This window comes from Pituophis catenifer, unplaced genomic scaffold, assembly GCF_029215685.1.
Source record: "Pituophis catenifer annectens isolate HBS135680 unplaced genomic scaffold, rPitCat1.0.hap2 SCAF_8, whole genome shotgun sequence".
Taxonomy (NCBI): Eukaryota; Metazoa; Chordata; class Lepidosauria; order Squamata; family Colubridae; genus Pituophis; species Pituophis catenifer.
In genome coordinates this window covers 71118261-71139018 of record NW_027256888.1, presented here as the reverse complement: position 1 = coordinate 71139018, position 20758 = coordinate 71118261, and the positions used below count along the sequence as shown (strand labels likewise).

General features: G+C 38.6%; 1 protein-coding gene across 4 annotated transcripts in view; it reads right to left on the bottom strand.

The window, feature by feature from the left end:
• Positions 1 to 4383: 4383 nt before the first annotated feature.
• MAPK10 (mitogen-activated protein kinase 10) overlaps positions 4384 to 20758 on the bottom strand; it is a 122958-nt gene continuing 106583 nt past the window's right edge. For 2 of the 4 annotated variants that reach the window (XM_070949077.1, XM_070949079.1), the window contains 2 exons: positions 19705 to 19782; positions 14522 to 14791 (listed from right to left, as the gene is read on the bottom strand). In XM_070949077.1, the coding sequence (XP_070805178.1) occupies positions 14649 to 14791; positions 19705 to 19782 (221 nt within the window). In that variant the 3' untranslated portion in view covers positions 14522 to 14648. Of the gene's footprint in view, positions 4547 to 14521; positions 14792 to 19704; positions 19783 to 20758 lie in introns of those variants that run through there. The other 2 variants (XM_070949075.1, XM_070949078.1) reach the window with 2 other exon arrangements.

Sequence of the window (20758 nt, the reverse complement as noted above, 5' to 3'; positions counted from 1 at the left end):
ACACTCAAAGAGCCACAAAGGTCCTAATCGGAAGCCCCCGTTCAATTCTGGAGTTGACCGGAAGTCCGGTTCCCCCATCATAGTCTCCTCCTAGCGCAGCGTCCTTTTTCCTCTGCTGACCGGAAGTCCGGTTCCCCCCACTATAGAGTCTCCTCCTAGTGCAGCATCCTTTTTCCTCTACCTGTCCTAACCAAAAGCCCTATCAATTGTGGAGCCGACCAGCAACAGGGAGCCGCAGCAGAGGGATGAAAGAGCCACATGTGGCTCCAGAGCTACAGGTTGCTGACCTCTGCTTTAAACAGATCACTGGACAGCTATCCTTGTGAACATTCCTTAACTTCCTGCACTAAACATAAAATAGTTTAGAAAATAGCCTTCAAGGTACTATTCTTCCTATATTCTCTCTTCTGGAGATAATGATTATTTCAGGGAAGATAATGGCACTAAGGAAATTTGATTCATTTCTCAAGTGAAGGGGTCCTGCATCGAATAGGCTACCAGTCCCTCTTTTGATAAATTATGATTAGCCTTTTACACATCCTCCTTATAGAGTCTATTAGTCCTCCCTCTGTCGCCAGACAGCAGTAGGGTTTTATGTTGAGTACCAGTAGACTAAGCCACCATTTTAATTTCCCAAAATTTTCCTATGTGTCCCCCATAAGGGCAACTTTTAAGGCTGGTGGACTTCAACTCCCAGAATTCCCCAGCCAGAAGGACTAAAATTTCTGCTAAGCAAAGCGGTTGTTAAATGAGTCAGGCCTAATTGTATGATCTTTTTGTCAGTTGTTAACCGAATTGTCCATTTGTTAAGCAAATCCAGCCTCCCCCATTGACTTTACGTGTCAGAAGCTGTCTAAAAAGGCCACAAATGTCCATCGCCTGTCCCCGAGACATTGCAAGTGTGGTAAATATATGTGAGTTACCATAATTTTGATCGCATGACCTACAGTAGGAATCCTGGGACAGTTGTAAATGTGAGGGTTGGTTGTAAATCACTTTTTTCAATGCTGTTGTAACGTCAAATAGTTGCCTAATGAATGGTTGTAAGTTGAAGATTACCTTTCATTCTAATGTTTTGTTCTCATTCTGGGTGAATCGGACTATTCTAGTATGTATCTGTCCAGCTTGCTCAGGATGGAAATGATACTACAGTCAAGGGTAGGTCGACATACCTGGAATGTTGTGAAGGTAGAGGTCTAAGTTACCATCTACCACCTATGGCAACTTTACGACCTGTGGACTTCAACTCCCAGAATTCCTGAGCCAGCATGGAAGTCCACAGGTCTTCTGCGGCCTATGTTGCCATAGTTACCTGATCTAGCAGGTGTTGGAAGGTGTGTTTTTGGAGGGAGACAAAGGTGTTGTTTTTGATGCTGCCATATCCAAAGCAGAAGGGGAAGTGGATGAGCAATTTACACTGAGAAACTGTGGCTATAATTGAATTCCAGTGCTTAGCAAGTGAAGCTACTCAGGACTTAATCATTCAGTGCTCCCATTTGTTTGGACACATGCTCTTCTTTCCGGCTTTAGACCTAAGGAGGCTCCAAAGCCACTTTGGTCTTCTAGCAGTCGATCCGCAATGGAATCTCGTGAAGAATGGCATGTTCTGATCAGTGTCTGGAATTCAACGGATGCTGGCCAATCATTTTAAACATAATATAAGCCGGGGGGGAGGGCTGGGTGTATGTGGCCAGGGTGTATGTGGAAAGGGTAGGCGTGACCAACTCGATGTAACTCGGCCCACCCGGGCTCCATTTTCGGCTGCGACGTCCTCCTGTGAGGGCTGCCCGTGGCCCTCCGAAGCTGTTTTCGCTGGCAGAGACACGCGGGCTGGTCCTTCACTGTTTCCAGGTTGGTCTCATGGGCCAGATCTAAGCACTCCATGGGCTGGATCTGGCCCACGCGCCTTGAGTTTGACACCCCTGAATAGGCAGATCCTTTTGGACACTAGCCAAGATTAGCATGAACTATACTGTATAATGCAATGTGAATGTAGGTTGACAGATCAGGTCCATACGTTGGAACTGTTTTTGGACTTTATTTTCACCTCAGTAGCTATAATAAGGAGCACTGGCGAACAGTTTTAATAGGGCATTCCAAATTCTAGAAGTCACTACCTTTATAGTAACTTCATCTAGGACTGATATTGCTCCCAACTCAAAATATCCTAATGGTTTCCACCTGTTGTGGGACCCAAATGGAGGGTCTCCATAGACATTTACCTGTTATGGTATTCCAGAAGAGTTTGAAAACTGTGTGTAGAGCTGTGCTTTACTTCTCAAATGCTTTTATGCTTCCTTTCCTGTTGAAAGTCTGTTGCTACAATTCTGACTTTTGTTGCTTTGCTTTCTCAGCATTATTTCATGGTGTCAATTTGATTTCGGTATGTGTGTGTGTGTGTGTGTGTGTGTGTGTGTTTGTGTGTGTATCTTAATCCCATAAATCTGTTCAAAAATCCTTTCATGGTGAAAGTTTAAAATTTATATTTAAAAAATGAAATTAATGCCCTAAATATATAGTAATGATACCGTATTTTTCGGAGTATTAGATGCACCAGAGTATAAGATGCACCTTAGTTTTTGGGGAGGAAAATAAGAAAAAAGCTGATGGGCAGGTGGATCAGACTCCCGGAATACCTCCAAACAGCTGTTCCCAGAGGTGAATTTTAGCAACAGGTTCCTTGGTTGTGAGCTCTGTGCCTTGCTTTTTTTTTTTTTTTTTTTGCTTTTTTTTCCTGCCTCTGAAACTTCTGAAATCTGTTTCAGAAAAAAAACTTTTTTTCTGTCTCTGAAAGCCTCCAAAACAGCTTCAGAAAAAAAGCCTCTGAAACTCTGTTTGGGGCTTTTTTTCTGAAGCTCTGTTTGGGGGCTTCTTTTCTGAAGCTTCTTTTCTGATGTTTTTTTCACCCTCTGAAACCTCCGCTTGAGAAGCCAGGCCGGGCTACATTCAGAATATAAGACGCACCCAGATTTTCACCCTCTTTTTTGGGGGGGAAAGGTGTGTCTTAGACTCCGAAAAATACAGTAGATGTGCCTCTTAGCTCCACAGGTTTGCAGGAAAGATCTCTTGTTCTTCAGAGACAACATTCTGATGATAAGCTAGCTTGATTTCTCTCCTGGAGAAATATATTGAATTGGAGAATAAAATCCCCCCCACAGACCACGGGAAAAAATCAAGACAACAAAGCGAAAATATTTAGACTCCAAAAGGATTTTTTTTTTCCTTAAATTTTTTTTTTTTGGCACAAAGGGGAAAATAGACTCCCTTCTGCTTTTAATAACTCAAAACAAATAGAAGTTAGAATGCATTGACTCAACATTGATCCACAAAAGGTTGATGAACAAAGCCAAAATTCCTCCATTTCCCCCTCTTACCACCCACAGGAAACAATGAAAGGTAGAAAGTAAAATGGCTGAAGAAGTAAACAAAATGTAATGATGTTCATCTCCTTTTCAAGCTTCACATTGGTCAGTTCATCCACATCACTTATTTGTGACTTATCAAGTTCAAAACTAAGATCTTGGAAATTAAATTGGACACGTCTTCTTCGTCTTCTTTTTCTTCTTCTTCTTCTAGTCTTGATGCTGAACAAGCGGCTTTGGATTTTTGTGTGTTGTTGTTGTTTTTCTTCCATACAGTATATATAAATATATATATATATATATGGAGAGAGAGAAACGGTGTTTTAAAAAATGGTGTTTTTTTTTTCCCCTCAACACTAAAAGTCATGCTCTTGGTCACTGTAAATTATACGTGAAATGCCAATTGTGCAAAAATATAGCAAATGCAATTTAGGTCTTACACGATGGACATGGCAAGGTGAACAGTTTGACTTTGCTACTTGGATTCAGAGATCCGGGATATCCTTGTTTCAAAACATATTACTGGCCAGAAGTCCCACTCGATTTGCTAAATATACATAAATGACTCTATATACAGCTGAAACCCTTAAGCCTTTTCCTCGCTGGAGGAATACCAACGGAGGAAATGGCCAGCGGTAGCACATGGAGGCATACAGTGGCCTTTGAAATGTACAGAAGGAACAATGATGGTTTGTTACAGGAAAGTGACAAAAACAAAGGGAGGGGGAATCGGTACAGATATTTACATACAATATGTTCCTTGCTAAATAGAACTGCATAGCCCTGTTCAACAGAAAGAAAGCGTTATTTAATAAGCTCTACTATCTTAGAATCAACATAGTTATGCCCTTGAGGGTAGACTCATTCCAGTGAAGTTGAGACTAGGTTGCTGACTTCAACAAGACAGAACTCACCTGATTTGTTCTAAGAGATACTTGAATTGGCAGCTTGGGCTAAGTAAATATGATTATTGAAACAAGCATAATAAAACCCCACCTCTTATGCCCAAGCCAGCAAAAGACATTCATGCACACAGTGGAGGTGGGTGCAGGTGGACTTATCTGATGAACATACTCCTTATATCTTCACTTGCACTGCTTCTCACACCGAAGCTAGATATGAGTCCCTATTCCTTCTTATACTTTCTGCAGTCTCCAAAGGACGTGGCAATGTCATCCAAAAATCTACAGGTATAAAAATGGAACTTTTTAGGGAGGGAAGGAGGAAAAAAACACACGTGTTCCTATCACAACAGGCTTTTTGCAAATAATAACAATAATAATCCTAAGCAAAACTTTCCATTTTTTGTGACTGAAATAAAAATGAAAACTTGCCTTGGGTAAAATGGATATTGGATTCATAGCTGGCTCATTTCCTTGAGACTAAAAGGGAAATTACCTGAATCAGTTTCACAAGTTGCTTTAAATGTTTGACATTCTTGGACTAACTTTTATCCTGGGATCAGTACATGGGTTAAAATTCATCACGGCTGAGCAGAAGGTTCTGATTTCATCTATCTGACAAACAGCATCTCTTTTTTTGACCCTTGGTCCATAATGAAGTCCAATCCAGAATTGTTTTCGATCAACACTATGTAAGAATGCAACTGGAGCAAAAAAAATGCTTTTCCTATGCCTTTTTCAGAGGCCTTCACTGATCATCCTCTTCTTTTAACGACCCCATAATCTCTTGCGGGGTGGAGTCTGGGCAAGTGAATGGAGCTAGCAGAGTGTTTACTGGCCGGATGCCCTTCCTATCCCCAATGCAGAGTTTTTTTCAGCAGATATATTCTCATTGCACCCAGAGAGAGAAATATCTGTCTCTCCCTAGGATCAAACTCACACCTTCCTGATTGTGAGGCGAGAGTGCCACCTCTAGGCCACCGCACCACTCAAGAGGCCTTCACTGATGACATTTCAAAAAGATTTTCACGGGGATAAGATATAAAGCTGCTGGCTGGAGGCATCACCCTTTCCCCCTTTCCTTAACCCCTTTCCTTTTCAAAGCAAAATTGTTCCTTGGAAACAAAGCTACATCATCCTTATTCCTTTTGTGCTATTTTCAAAAAGTAATTGGAGACAGAGAGAGAGCCTAATCTCACTTCTGCCAGAAAATCCTCAACTGAAAGTGCCACTTCGCTGCTGCCCTCTCCCTTTGCTAGTGACATTTTAAAAATGAAATATATTAAAGTTAGATTTGGATAACGATAATCCCCACCTAAGCGAATCAGTAGGAAAGGTATTCTAATGTTGTTTTTTGCTGTAAAATGGTAAACAACTGATCCAAAAAAAAATCATGCTTCAATTTAATCTTCAATTAAATTTGAAAAGCATTGCGCAAATAGAAGAGTGCTTGACGTCATCTACCATTATAGATTTATATAAATTAAATCAATTTTTTTTAGTTAAAATTCTTTCTACAGCATAACTTTAACCTTCAATCTTAAACCTCTCCAGAGCTCTTCACTTTAAAGAAACTTTCCAAGTTAGATGGGCAATTGATTGGAGAGTCCATTTTCCACTGGGACTAAACAGAGATGAAATTTAATTAATTAAGATACAGCCCACAAGGTAAGCAAACATCTTGCAACAAAACCTAATCTATTACAATTTAAGAAAAAGGCTATTTTTGTTTACAGATCAGTAAAAGAAATAACAAGTTCTTTTTTCCTTACCACACACAGAAACACATTCATGCAATCTTATATTTACTGTGTTTCCCCAAAAATAAGACCCTGTCTTATATTTTTTTGAACCCGGAAATGAGCGCTTGGCCTTATTGCCATGCGCTCAAAAGCCCGATTGGGCTTATTATCAGAGGATGTCTTATTTTGGGGGAACAGGTTATGTAGAACAATTCAAGTGGACTGTGTCTCCTCACTCAAAACTCAAAACAATTCCAGATTACAACATATTGTTTTCATTTTAAATAGACAAATTCAGGTTAAATTTAGCAAACTAGCAAACTAGCCAACATTTCCACCGTCTATCAGAAACTGGTTTTTTAAAAAAATCCACACAGGTAAACAGCCAAGTCCAAATAAATAGCAAATTGTCTTTTTTTCTCCAGTTTTCCACACAAAAGCTTACTCTAAGAAATCTTCTTGGCTTACATCTTGACTACGTGATATATAACCCACTATGGCAGATTTGATAGGCAACAGAATTTTGCTAATAATGTATTGAAGTAAAACGGAAGACTGCATCTTGTCAGATGCAAGTATTTGCACTTTTTCTGAAAAAAGTGGGGAAAGTTTCAATCTGACACATCTGCACAATGCTGTAGGTTTGAGCTGCGAGCTTGGCAATTTGGTTACAAATTTCGTCATAGACGAAACATGGCAGACGAACACAACTCAAAACGCACTGACGATGTCTCCTCGAATGGTGACGAAATGTTTGCAACCAAATTGCCAAGCTCGGAGCTCAAACCAACAGTCTAACTACCAACCCGAGCAACTAATATTCAAACACATTTCAAACATCTGCACAATTTTGAACCAGATGGAAGGGAGAAAGTCCTTTAAATTGTTGTTCTGGATTCTGACAGGTTAATTCAGATTTAATCAGATTTAAGTACTCTAACTGAGTGACCCTGAGTCTGTCATACTCTCTCAAACCCAGGGAGGAGGAAAGGGCAAAAACCACTTCTGAAAATCCTTGCCAAGAAAACTGCAGGGGTTTGTGTAGGAAGTTGCCAGGAGTCATAAACTGACTGAAAGACTCAAAAACAAAACAAAACTCTAAACATAATTAAAATGGAAGCAAACAAATAAACTATATAGACGAAGCCATTTATAAAATTACATAGTCTAGAAATTAAAAGTTCAGAGATAATCTTACATGACTCATTACACTTATATCTCACCTTTGTTCTGAGGCGTAACCCTGTGAGGTAGATTAATTTAAAAAAGAAGATAACGATTGATTGGTTGGTTGGTTGTTTTCTTAGTGTCCTTGATGGCTGTAGGGAAACTTAGGATTCTCAAATCTTACTAGAACTATGTTACATTGTTTTTGTCTATATGGGGATGTTTTTTTTTTTAAAAAAAAAAAATTAAAATGGAAATGTGTTATCAGCCCCACCTGCAATCTGAAGTGACATTCATACAGATATAAACCTATCTGCCCTGTGAGACCAAGTATTCCTTTGAACGGGTATTTAAAGAAGAAAAACAAGCATCTTCAAAATGCTCAGAAGAATCTACCAACATTGTTATCTTTACAGAGTATTTGCCAAGGGCTGAAGATTATATTTCTTCACTTCCACTTCTGGTGCACCTTTCACAGCTGCATAGCAGACTGAAATTCAACAGGGATGGCTTTCAGCAACAAAAGGACTTGAAACAAAATTTCCTTTAAAATGCATTCTGCCAAAATCACTGATTCTCTAGCCATGCCGTCCTACAATATGAGGGGATCTGCAAAGATCCTGCCTATAGTACTTTTATGACTTGCATCATAAACACACTACAGAGCCTAGCTGATTATTGGTTACGGTGGATTTGGGTGGAAAGATACAATCCATTTTATCCCAATATTGGACTGGCCTTCAGGAAATGAAAAAAAAAGCCACCGAGCTTTCCTTCACCTTGTCAGTTTTTGGCGGTTTTGCAAGTAGCAGAGAATGAAAATTTAAGATGGCGTTTTTTATTGTAGATGCTAGGAGTCAAAAACAACCGCACATAATGTCCCAAAGGTGATTTTTTCAAGAGGCAACTGGACTTTCTGGTTTTTCTTTGAAGACGTTTCACTTCTCATCCGAGAAGCTTCTTCAGCTTGAAGAGAAGCTTCTCATCCAAGAAGCTTCTTGAGCTGAAGAAGCGAAATGTCTTCAAAAAAAAACAACCAGGAAGTCCAGTTGCCTCTTGAAAAAAGCACCTTTGGGACAACCATGACCTGGATGACTGAGAATCTCCATAGACAATGGCACATAATCAATGATTCTTTAGAGCACGAGCTCTTTTAGTAACCTGAACTTGCTTTTCTCATTGACCAATGAGTGCAGTATACTTCCTTGCAAAACCCATGCCATATTAAAAAGCCCTCAGAAGTTTTTGTGACAATTCAGAGTTGGCTGAGAGAAACTTCTGAGCTCATAGATCCAGAACGACAGAATAATAGAGTTGGAAGGGATCTTGGAGATCTTTCAGTCCAACCCCCGGCTCAGGCAAGAAACCCAATACCATTTCAGACAAATGATTGTCCAATTTCTTCTTAAAAACCTCCAGTACTGGAACGCTCACAATTCATTTGTGTGTGTGTGTGTGTGTGTGTGTGTGTGTGTGTGTGTGTGTCTAGATTGGTGAATTCAATCACGAAATGCCCTCTTCAGTTTATATCAGATTCGTGAACAAACATACTGTTATAAATCTGAAAATCCAGAGTTGAACCCCGTTTAGTGAAAGCAACTTAAATGTTTTGGGAACAAGGGGAAGTGGAGCTAAAATGAAATTCAGTATATGTTTAGAACCTACTTACTTGGATAAAAGCTAGAAACCCCTGAGAATTCGGAAGGAGGTTTATTTTTTTAAAAAATGCATATAAGACTAACCAAATATTTTTTGGGGCTGCACAGCCTTTGAACAGCTGATCTAGGAAGTTGTGAACCACATCCCAATCACCCTGCCATGCTTAGGTAAAATTTTGGAGCAAAATAAGACAGCAAGCGCAGACTTTTTAAAAAGCCTAAGAAAATATGCCTCTTAAAAGACGTTGCTCTCTTAGGCATCATTATATCTGGGTATTTTCTTCACATCATTTAACCTTGTTTCTAGTTATACCCTCCCTGATATGTGATGCTGTTGAGAGTGATCTGTTTCAAAAGTAAAATTATGGTAAATTTGAATTATTCGCTACTTCATTGGATTCATAAAACATCTTGGCACTTAAAAGATGCCTCCATGGTGTTTTATCCAAAATCGTTTCTGGAGCAGTGATTCCACAAGAGTATTCTTAATTGATGCCTATCCAGTCTTACTAAAAATCTAGAAAAGGAGAGCACAGCACCTCCAGACCCAATGCATGCCACTGCCAAATAATTTACAGCATTAGGAGCGAATTATCCTTTTCTTGTAATTTGTTAATTTGCTACTAATCTCTAGGGCTGGGTTACAAAAACAGTGTCATCTGTGGCCCTCCTGAAGTTTATTAGCACTTTTTTTTTTTTGCTTTGTTTTTGGCTGTTTAGTTTACCTTTTGTCTTTTCTTTCTTTTCTTTCTTTCTTTTTTTTTTTTTTTTGATGGGGGAACTTTTGGAGACACTTATTTTACCTCTTTAAAAAACTCTACCTTGCCCCACGATACCCCACCCCAAATCTGAACCACTTTTGAATTCTTTCTACTTTCAAATTTGACCTGCTGTACAAAGCCCTATATAGTTTCCAGCAGACGGAAATAATTAATCCCTGTTCTATGGTGATAAAAAGCCAATTTATCTTTCTGAAAACCCTTCAGATATTTGAATCTGGCTATTAAATTGCTTCTCCATACTCTTTTCTCTAGTCTAACCATACCCGATTCTTTAATATTTCTTTCTAGGGTGTGGTATCTGGGAACTTCATCATAAACATTCTAGTATATTAATATCCTTTTTGACTGGTCATCCAAGAACTGGGCACCAAATTCAAGGCAAGGATTGTGGTATTTCTTCTTGTGAACTAGATAATAACACTACAATTTAAGTAGCCTTTTAAAGCAGGGCACTGAAGTGCAAATTATTGCTTTGTTTGTGAATTACTCAATTTCTGCAACCTTTCTATATCTACTGTAGTCAAACTGGCTATTGTTCATCTTATAACCACCAAGCTATAAAGAATTCTGCATTATACTATCTTAAACACACATAATGTCAGTTGGACATTATCCTTTCTGTCAGTTCTCATAAAATGAAATGCTTCATATCATTACTTTGCTCCTAGTTAGCTCTAGAATTTTTTGCGTAAAATCAGCCTTGCATGCCCTTCCATTCCCATCTGCAATTCAATAATTCAACTGGTTATTAACATTGCTGTACACATATTTTGATGTGATTCTGAAAATCTATTTAATTCAGGTTCAGCAATTACAGGTAGATAAGTTGCCTGTAACGCATTCCAGCATTCCTATTTTGCAGTTGACAATAAGTGGAACACATTGTAATTTGCTTTACTTATGTGAAGTTATCTTCACAAAAGATATGAACAAGCCTCACTGACCAATCAATCAATAAAATCCTACATGTTCTGGCCATTGTCTTGATTATTTTCTAGTTTTGATGTATGTTGGAACATCTGGAACACTAATGAAGTTGCTGGCCTTCATTGAATCATCTTTCTGAATTGACCTTGAGCCATTCTGCAACCATTTTCATCTTAATTATAGTTCCATGGTTCAATACTTATTTCCCTTTATTTATAACCACTACAATTATTTCTGTAGATAATTTGGAGCATTCAACTGTTTAATATTATCTTTCTTCACTTTCTCTCTTTATACACTTTGTGAATGTCCAAAGCTTACCAACATATCCTCAGAAGAACCTGATTGCCTTAAATCATTCCTCATTCATCAACCGCTCATTCTTTTAACAATGGTGATTATATCCTTTCCGAAATAAATTGCCCAGAATGGCATCCAGTACTTTTAAGTGATGGGTGGACAAGAGATGACGCAACAGGCTTAGGATACCAGTTGCTTGATTTTAAATCCTTTTTGTTAGTAATCAGTAATGACTGTTGTCTCAAAGTTTCGTGGATATTTTTCTTAAGCAATTGTAGATCCTTCATGCGCTGATTAGATTTGGTCCTAACATCCTCACCTTGTGCTTTTGTGGAAATCTCATCTGCCATATCCAGTGTGGAGAGAGATTTTATTTATTTATTTATTTATTTATTTATTTATTTATTTATTTATTTATTTATTTATTTTCATAAATGCTGCTTGGCATTTCACTGTCCTGAGTGATTTAGTATCTTCTCTAAACTCAGTTGCCTTGCTGTTGATTGTGATTTCTGGTAATAGTTAACAATTACATCTTATCATAATGTGTGATTCCAAACAACTCCCAGGTTTTAATCCTGTCAGCACCAAAATGGCGGATGGGGAGAAGTGGCTTTTAATTGCCCATGATATTAGGAAAGAAAATACACATCAAGCAAACACCATTATTGCTTAGAACATCATTTCTCTGTTATTGCCTTTATGGAATCCCCAAACGCGCACTTGTCCTTCTTGTAAATACTACAATTTCTTGTGTATTGGGATTTCTTCCAGGCTGGGTTCAAGTTACAATGCCACATGAGATAATATCATTTCATGGCTTTGAGAAGAATATGGGGGCAACAGATTAAGCACCATTGTTTTGTGACATGTATGGAAGTTGCATGTGATTCTTGTACACATACTACCCACATGGCTATGACTTATAGTGGCACTTAGTAGATTGTCCCCTATATTGCTATATATATGTATCTAGCTATATATATATATATTTGCAGTAATAACCTATTGCTTATTGCTGTTATACATACTGCACAAACTAAACTTTCTGATTCTTTTTCTTCAAAGAAAAATCTACTCCCTCATTAACTTACTTAACAACTGAAACTACATTACATTATTAAAAATACTTCTAGAAGTATTGTATGGAACTCAGATCGGTGTGATATGAATAGGCTTAAACATGCTTACTAAAGTGACTTGCAACTGCGTATTGATTGTGCATACTTTTATGTTTATTTGTCTTTGCTGAAATTAACTAGAAAGTTAATTTTGTTTTGATTCACATCCTCTAACCATGACAGTTGTTAAAGGTAAACTGGGATTGTGTTTTCGAAGGCTACACAAGGGATTGAATTTCAACGTCCAGAGTTGAATCCCTGATTCTAACCTTGGAGAAGACATTGGACTTCCATCGTCTGTTTAGAAGGACTTCTCCCTTCTGTTTGGGAATGAATCTTCCCAAAATTTCCCTCTCCCTCTGGGAAATTGAACAGAATTCCTCTAACCCCTTGGATACGTAAGAAGGTTGAGGTTTTTCATGAACAAAAATGGAACGTAACGAATGATGTTCATATTTCCTGCCATTCCGAACATGGCTTAATGGCAATCCGTACCGGTTAATCCATAGCATTGATTTCTAGATTCATTTAGGGGAAATTAATAACATCTCGGATTTCCTTTAAAAGTTAAGACTACCGTCCTACCATTCATTCAGGTATCAACAGACTCAACACCTAAGTTTTGAAAAAAAGCTAGGTTTGTGACATTGCTCCTCAAGACCAGATACAGTCTATCATTGGTCTGACTGAAAACAGGGTACGGGCGATATAGAATATGTGCAGAGAAGATAGATGGAGTCTTTTGGAGCTTCTTCATCATTCCAGAACATTTTTGCTCGTTCATCTCCCAAACTCCTCAGATGACATGTTTGAACATTTTCCCATGTGAGGCAGGCAGATTTTTGCCTTAACTTCTTGCTCACGTAATATATCTTACAACACTAAGTTGCTAAAGTTACTAATATCATAAGCATGTCTTGGAATATTTTGACTCTGGCTTAGATTGTCTGGATGAAAAGGTACAAGTAGGGAAAAATGAAAGCTCAAAGTAGTTAGATACACAACACTTTTATAAAAGGAAGTTTTAAACCAAATTAAGAAGTCATTCACAGCCTCAAACACATTGACTGACCTGCTCCAGATTTGCTAAATTGCTATAAATAAACAGACCTGCAATATTATCTTCTTGTAATTGGACTTCATTATGTTTCTGCATTTAGGGAATACACATTTTCCAGATTGTGATAGTGCTCTATTCAGATTTAAGAAATAAAACCAAGGCTCATATTTTCCTAGCAGATCATCCAATCTGCCCTGATGTAGAACCTGATCATTGTTTGACAGTTTGATGACAATTCTGCAAAGAGAAGAATCTTGTAACCTTTTAGGCTTAATGGATTTTAGTTTCCCAAGATCAAATTAGGACAGAAGTATGCTACTTTTTTCCAAGATATAAGTCCGAGGATGTGACTGAGGCTACGGATTACTTGTCTGATTTATACAACACCTTTCAATAAAACTGATGGTTGCTTTCAGTAGATAAGATGGTGCATTGTAATTCTCTCTTCTTCACTTAAGATGACACACATTGGATCAGAAGATCCACAAGGAGCCAACTAAGGGCTTCCAAAAAGTTCACATGAACAATACGATAGAAACAGGGCTCTCTTCTAACAACGTCCATAGAAAAACATGCTATTTCCATAGACGGATATTCTAAAAAACCAATTCCTACGGTCGTGGGTATGAATAACTAATTGGTTGAGTCACCATCCTATATTTTTTTCCTCCCCAAAAGTTGCTGTTAAAACAACACTGGAATTTTAAGATGCTACACCATCAAGGTTTTGAGAAAACTTCACTTTGATTCTGATTGTACACAATTCCTTCCAGTTTAGCCCCCAACTCAAGAAGTGAGCTTTGTAGGATTTTAGCCGTAAAATAATTTAAACTAACCCATGGAACAACTAAACAAGCAGTACTGTACACTGAGATTATAATTACAGATGAAAATGTCATTTAAAAAACACGACAACAGGAGGTTGTTCTCCACGGCAGGCTGCGTGTAGACATAAAAGGCTCCCGCTTCTTCGGTTTATGCATACACACAGCTTCATGTATACTGTTATCTTCAAATGCATATTTATATGTATGTATGTACACCAAGATACATGTGCAGTTCTCTGTATATTTATCCAAAACTGAAACAGAGAGCAGTTAAATAAGCACACATGTATACACAGAAAGGGAGGGGGACTGTCCACCTTGTCATGCCATTATGAGAAAGGACAGTTGCAGATTGCTGATTTTACAACCATTAAAATTTTTGCCATTTTTAATGGGGGGTGGTGGAAAAAAGCTCTTTTAAAACTCCCCCCCTCTTTTCTCACTCTTTTTCTTAATTTTTTCCCCCTTTTCTCTCTCTCTCTCTCTTTTTGTGCAGTAAGCATCGTTGGAAGAAGACCAAAGCAGAGCAACTATAAGTTAAATATACACGTGAGCTTAGCTGCATTTACATTACTCTCTCTTTTTTTTTTAGAAGCAGGCTGAAAGGGATTTTTTGTTTGCTTAATCAGTATGTGTATTTTGATTTCTCTCTCTCTCTCTCTCTCTCTCTCTCTCTCTCTCTCTCTCTCTCTCTCTCTTCCTTGCCATCATCAAATTCTTTCACTAATCACCATAGATTTGTCTCCCTACAAACTGCATCATCTTCTGAAGAACGTCGGGTTTCGCAGGCAGGCAGCTAGTCACCTGCAACAACCAAGGGGTCCTGCAGAAGCTTCCAAACTGCTGTCAGTGTCCGATGCCAGGGTCTGGTCTGTGGACATGGAGGAAATGTCATTGACAGATGAGGAGGGAGGGAGGCTTTCGCTGCTGTTCACTGCTGCACCTGTGCTAAGAAAACGAACACCGACGTGATTCAACCTGGAAGCAAGAGACCACTTCAGAATAAAAGAATAAAGGCATGCCCCTCTCAGATCCAGCCCTCCAGTGCTGCCTGGCATTTCTTTTTTTTTTCTAAAGGACAAAAACTAAACCTTGGTGAATCGAGGAAGAGAGCGACGGATGCTCCTCAGATGCTCTAAAATCGATGCAAACTCGATTTTATGAGGGCCGCATCAGGTGTCAACTCGCAAAGCATCCCTGGCCTGCTCTCAAATTGCCATAGGCAAGGGGGATGGGAAACCAACGAAGCAGCCAAAGACAGGAGCACATTCCAGACATATCTCTCTCAAGGCTGTCTCCCAGGGTTACCCACAGCAGCCGTAGGGGAGTGATCTCTTCAACCTGCGAAATTGCACTTATTATTAGGAGCCATGGTGGTGCAGTGGTTGGAATGCAGTATTGCAGGCAGACTCTGCCCACAGCCTGGAGTTTGATCCTGACAAAGTTGACTCAGCCTTCTATCCTTCCGAGGACAGTAAAATGAGGACCTAGATTGTTGGGGGCAATATGCTGACTCAGTAAATCGTATAAAGAGGGCTGTAAAGCACTATGAAGCGGTATATAAATGCTATTGATATTATTATGTTTCTTTATGATTTTTAATTTTATTATTGTTATTTATTATTAAAATTATATGTTGCCAATCTTGCCAAAAGTGACTCTAGGCGGCTTACAGGTTAAAATGCACTATAAAACATTAAAACAATAAATATGGATTTAAAATTTAAAATTCAATTAATATAAAACTAAGCGGGATGGAGAGGAAGGGAGCAAAATGCACACATGGAGGAGGTGTTCTCTACTCCATTAGCCAAGTGCTGCACCCCCATTGGGGCTCCAGGCTAGTTGGCACAGACTTGTCTTCAAGGACTTTTGCAAGTGGATCTGATCTCAGGGTGGGCAGGGCAAAACGTTCCAGAGGGCGGGAGCCACAGCAGAAAAGGCCCTTCTCCCAGACTCCAAAATTCCTTGGATGACAAGGTCTCCAGTATGCCTCTTTTCCTGGTACAGGTGGGGCGGGCTAATCCCATTGGGGTGAGCTGGTTTCTTAGATGAACTTTTCTAATTTTCTTTTTTTTAATGTTTTTAACAAATTGTAACCAACCAGAGTCACAGACAGTTAGACAAAATATAAACTTAAATATATAAATAACTAGTCTTTGATTGATAGCCACAAATTACTGCAGGCTGTGGCTGAAGAGTTGTATTAGCAAGTTGTTTCCTTCGTTATAATAATAACAATAAAAAAAGATTTTTCTTTCCCTCCGTCACAGAACTTTTCTAATATTTTTAATTAGTTATATTGCATGATCTTGGTGTTCATGGTTCTTGGTGTTGATAAAATTCTCTCTATAGACACAATCCTCTCAAGATGGATCCTGAAAAATTATTGTTTTATGCCATGGTTCATTTTATCATTCCTGATAAAAATAAAAATGATACAACTTAAAATTCTATGAAATTAAAAATAAATATGTATAGGTAGTCCTTGATTTACAACCACAATGGAACAACTAAAATTTTCATTGTTAAGCAAGGCTGTTGTTACCGAGTTTTGTCCCATTTTATAACCTTTTTGTGCCATAACTGCTAAGTGAATCATGCAGTAATTAAAGAAATCTGGCTTCCCCAATTGATTTTGCTTGTTGGAAGTCATCTTGGAAGGTTAGAAATGGTTGATTACATGAGCCCAGGACACTGCAACTCTCATAAATACATGTCCCAAAGCAATGGTGAAATCCAAATATTTTTACTACCGGTTCTGTGGGTGTGGCTTGGTGGGCGTGGTGTGGCTTGGTGGGAGTAGCTTGGTGGGAGTGGCAGGGGAAGGATACTGCAAAATCCCCATTCCCTCCCCATTCTGGGGCCAGCCAGAGGTGATATTTGCTGGTTCTCTGAACTACTTAAAATTTCCGCTACCGGTTCTCCAGAACCTGTCAGAACCTGCTGGATTTCACCCCGTCCCAAAGGTGCTTTTTCAAGAGGCCACTGGACTTTCTTGTTTTTCTTTGAAGAGGTTTTGCTTCTCATCCAAGAAGCTTCTTCAGTTCTCCAAGGTGTTGACTAGTTATTTATACATTTAAATTTATATTCTCAGTGACTCTGGTTCAGGGGTGGGTTCCAATTACCTCCGCTACCAGTTTGCAATGGGAGCACACACGTGCGCTTGCTTCACTTGTGCACAGCGCTTTTGTGCATGTGCAGAGCGTCCATGATGACGTCGGGCAAGTGGGCGAAGCCTCCCACCGCTGCTACAACCGGTTCACAAGTTCCAGACTGAACCGGTAGGAACCCACCACTGCTTTGGTTGGTTACAATTTGTTAAAAACATTAAAAGGAAAAATTAGAAAATTAGAAAAGTTTATCCGAGAAACCAGCTCACTCTGATGGGAATAGGAGCTGAAGAAGCTTCTTGGATGAGAAGCAAAACGTCTTCAAAGAATAACAAACAAAATCCAGTGGCCTCTTTAAAAAGCATCTCTGGGACAACTATGACCTGGATAACTGAAAATCTCCATAGATAACTGTCATAAATACATGTTAACTGCCAAGCGCTTGAATTTTGATCATGTGACTATGGGGATGCGGCAACGGTCATAAATATGAAAACTAGTCATGTCACTTTTTTCAGTGCCATTGTAACTGCGGACAGTCACTAAACGAATGGTTGTAAGTCGAGGACTACCTGCAATTGCAAGGAAATCAGTGTTTAAAACCTCTGTTTATCTTTGTCCTCTGTTTATCAGGAAAGAGGGAAATAAAGTGTTTTCTGCCAGCCGCAAACAGTAGTTTATAATAAGGCTGATCCTCCATTTTAAGTGAAAGCTGAGTTTAATTAGTCTTTCTATATTATTACTCCCTACCAGCACATCCTATTTATTGTTCCTCATAAATCACCTAAGAGGCAGGGCTTTCTATGACAAATTTGCCCATGAACAATGATTTATTCTGACATCCACTCCATCTTCAAGAATGATGATGCTGGGCCACAGCTCAGTAAGCTCTTAAATCAAATTTGTGTATTCTGTCCCTCACTTTTCGGCTCTGTAAGGACTTGTTGAATGGCCTTTCTGACATAACTGAAACAAATGTGTGGTGCTGAAAGTCTTATGCTAATCCAGGCATCTACCCTGAAATTCCTTTTGGCTTTTCTGTGCTGAGCAACAATATGGTGGAGGGAGATTAGTGAGACAAAGAAAACGAATATGGATGTTAATTTTGCCTCATGTTTTCCATGATTGGGAAGTCTCAAAAAAACAAAAAAAACAAAAAACAAAAAACAAAAAAGGAAAGTCTGACTCTTCTACCAATGCCAGGGTGGATTTAATTTAAATCAAGTTGATTTAAATCGTGATTTAAATCACTAGTAAAAAGGCTTGATTTAAATCAACTCGATTTTAATCATAATTTTTGAAGAGCAACTGTCATCTCTGTCCCACAGCGCTCCTCCTCTGATCCACTGTTGACTCACTGACAGTCCTAATATTGCAGAATATACAGCCTCATGCTACATAATTAAGCTCCATTTCATGCTTAATAAACTAAATTATTAATGTATCTTAAATAGAAAACTATCTTTAGTAGACTTTTACTCCAAAAGCATTTTATTAAAATAAATTTGATAAAAAAAAATCCGATTTAAATTTTAAAAAATCCAATTTAAATAATCTGATTGATAGATTGATTGATTTTTAAAAGCATAGATTTTTATCCACCCTGACCCATGCCCACAAACACACCAAGTTTTGATATTCCTAGCAAACTGCAAAGACAAAGAAACAAATAAAAGAGATATAACAAACTTCTGGGACGTCACATACATAATGCGTTAAATTGAATATTGAGTAGACCTGACATTAATTGAGAAAAACAATGCAGAAATAATTTCTGACATAATGATGGAGAATAAAGAAAAGTATGTGATAAACCTGTAGCTGAAGTTAAAAAACAAAACAAAAACCAAGTGTGGGAATAGGCACAAGATACCACAAACCCGTATGTCAATCTCTTAATGATGGCTAAGGAACTGATTACAGAACCTTAATGTTTCATTGAACACTGAATTAATACACGACATGGGAAAACTAGCTTCATTCATTCAAAGTTCTGAAAGCAAATCAGTGCAGTTTGATATATTGTTATTTAGAAGTAAGCCCCCAATTAATTCTGCAGGGTTTATTCCTAGATAAACGGATTAGCTGAGAGTTAATACAAGTCTTTTTTTAACCGAGTTCAGTTAATATAGCTTATCTTCTTCTTGTGCTCTATCTCAGCCTTCTACAACTTCTCAAAATACTAGCTGGGAATTCTGGAGTTATGGGTCCATAAACACATCTGCATAGACCTATATATTTAAAAGGGACCAACTTGGAAAAGGCTATAAAATTACTTGGAATACATCCTAGCTTCCAATCAATGAAAATCTACTGTTTTTAGGTACTATTTCTAGTTGCCTTTGGGCAGAAGATACAGAAGAATTAAAACTTGGACCACACGTTTTCTGAATAGTTTTTATCCCAGAGCTATAACTGCATTCAACAATGAACTAAAGAGCCACCATCAGTGAGCTGTTGGACAGCATTACTTGGTCTGTTGTGTGGATGTTTGGGTGGTTTAGGGGTGGGGAATTTGTGGTGGGTGGGGGGGTGTTTGGGGATTGTTATGTGTGTTGGACCTGGTCTTTGGGTGTTAAGTGAATTTCGTTGTATGGGTATACTGTGTATATACGTACAATGACAATAAAGTTGTTGTTGTTGTTGTTGTTGTTGTTATTAATATTATTATGTAGATGAAGAAAAGGATCTGCCTTAAGGTCTGTAACCATGTAAAATATTGTCATTCACTAGGACTGAGTACCTGAGGGAGAAGGTTGTCCTTTTACTACACCATTTTTAGTCTTTTCTTCAGAATTCATTACTTCCTTGTAGATTAATTCTGCAAGAGACAAAGGAGCATGTTATAAAGATGTTTTATTACTTCCCCATATTAAAATATGTTTTATTAGTTCCCCATATTATTTAAAACCACTCTTGACAGTGAATAAAAACCTTCTAAACAAGACCACAAAAATGAATAGCCAACTATGTTTTTCCCATCTATCATCTGTCCTACTCCTCCCCTTGAGTCAAGTCAACTGCCTTGAAGAACAGAAGAATTACAGGTAGCCCTCGTTTTACAACTGTTCATTTAATGATAGATTAAAGTTACAACCACACAGAAAAAAGTGATTTATGACCATTTTCCCACACTTATGACCAGGGGTGGGGTTCTCTGCCTGGTTGCTGGGTGGGCATGTCCATGGTGGGCATGGGCTAGTTGGCCTCCTGCACGACAGCGGGGTGGTGGCGGCATTTTTGCCCTCCCTGGGCTCCGGAGGCTTTCCGCGAGCCTCCAGGAGGGCGAAAACAGCCTCCCCAGGCTCTGGAGGATGTGTATCCTTCTTCTGCCAACATGACAACATTGAGTCAGAAGATCTTCAGAAGAACATCTTAGTAGGTCTGGAAAAACCACTAGGTTTTTCAAGAGATACAAAACATTTTTTGTAAAGAGGAAAAAAAACCACACAAGTAAAGGAAGATTCTCAAACTTGGTTGCAAATGTTATGTCACCATTCGAAGAGACATCATGGTCTGGTTTCAGCTTCTTTGATAGTTTGAGTGGCTGATTGCAAACAAATCGAAACCTGACCCTGACTCAGAGGCACTGAGATAACAACTCTAATCCTAATCTGCACCGCACAGATGGTACTTAACTGCAGCCCAACAACAGCCAGCCAATCAAACAGTCTGAAATCAGACCATGACTCAGAAATATCCGAACAAACAACATTCAGACTAATTTGCATCTCATAAAAAGATCTTTAAAGACCTATATTCTGACAGATGAGCACAATTCAAAAGGCACTGACGAT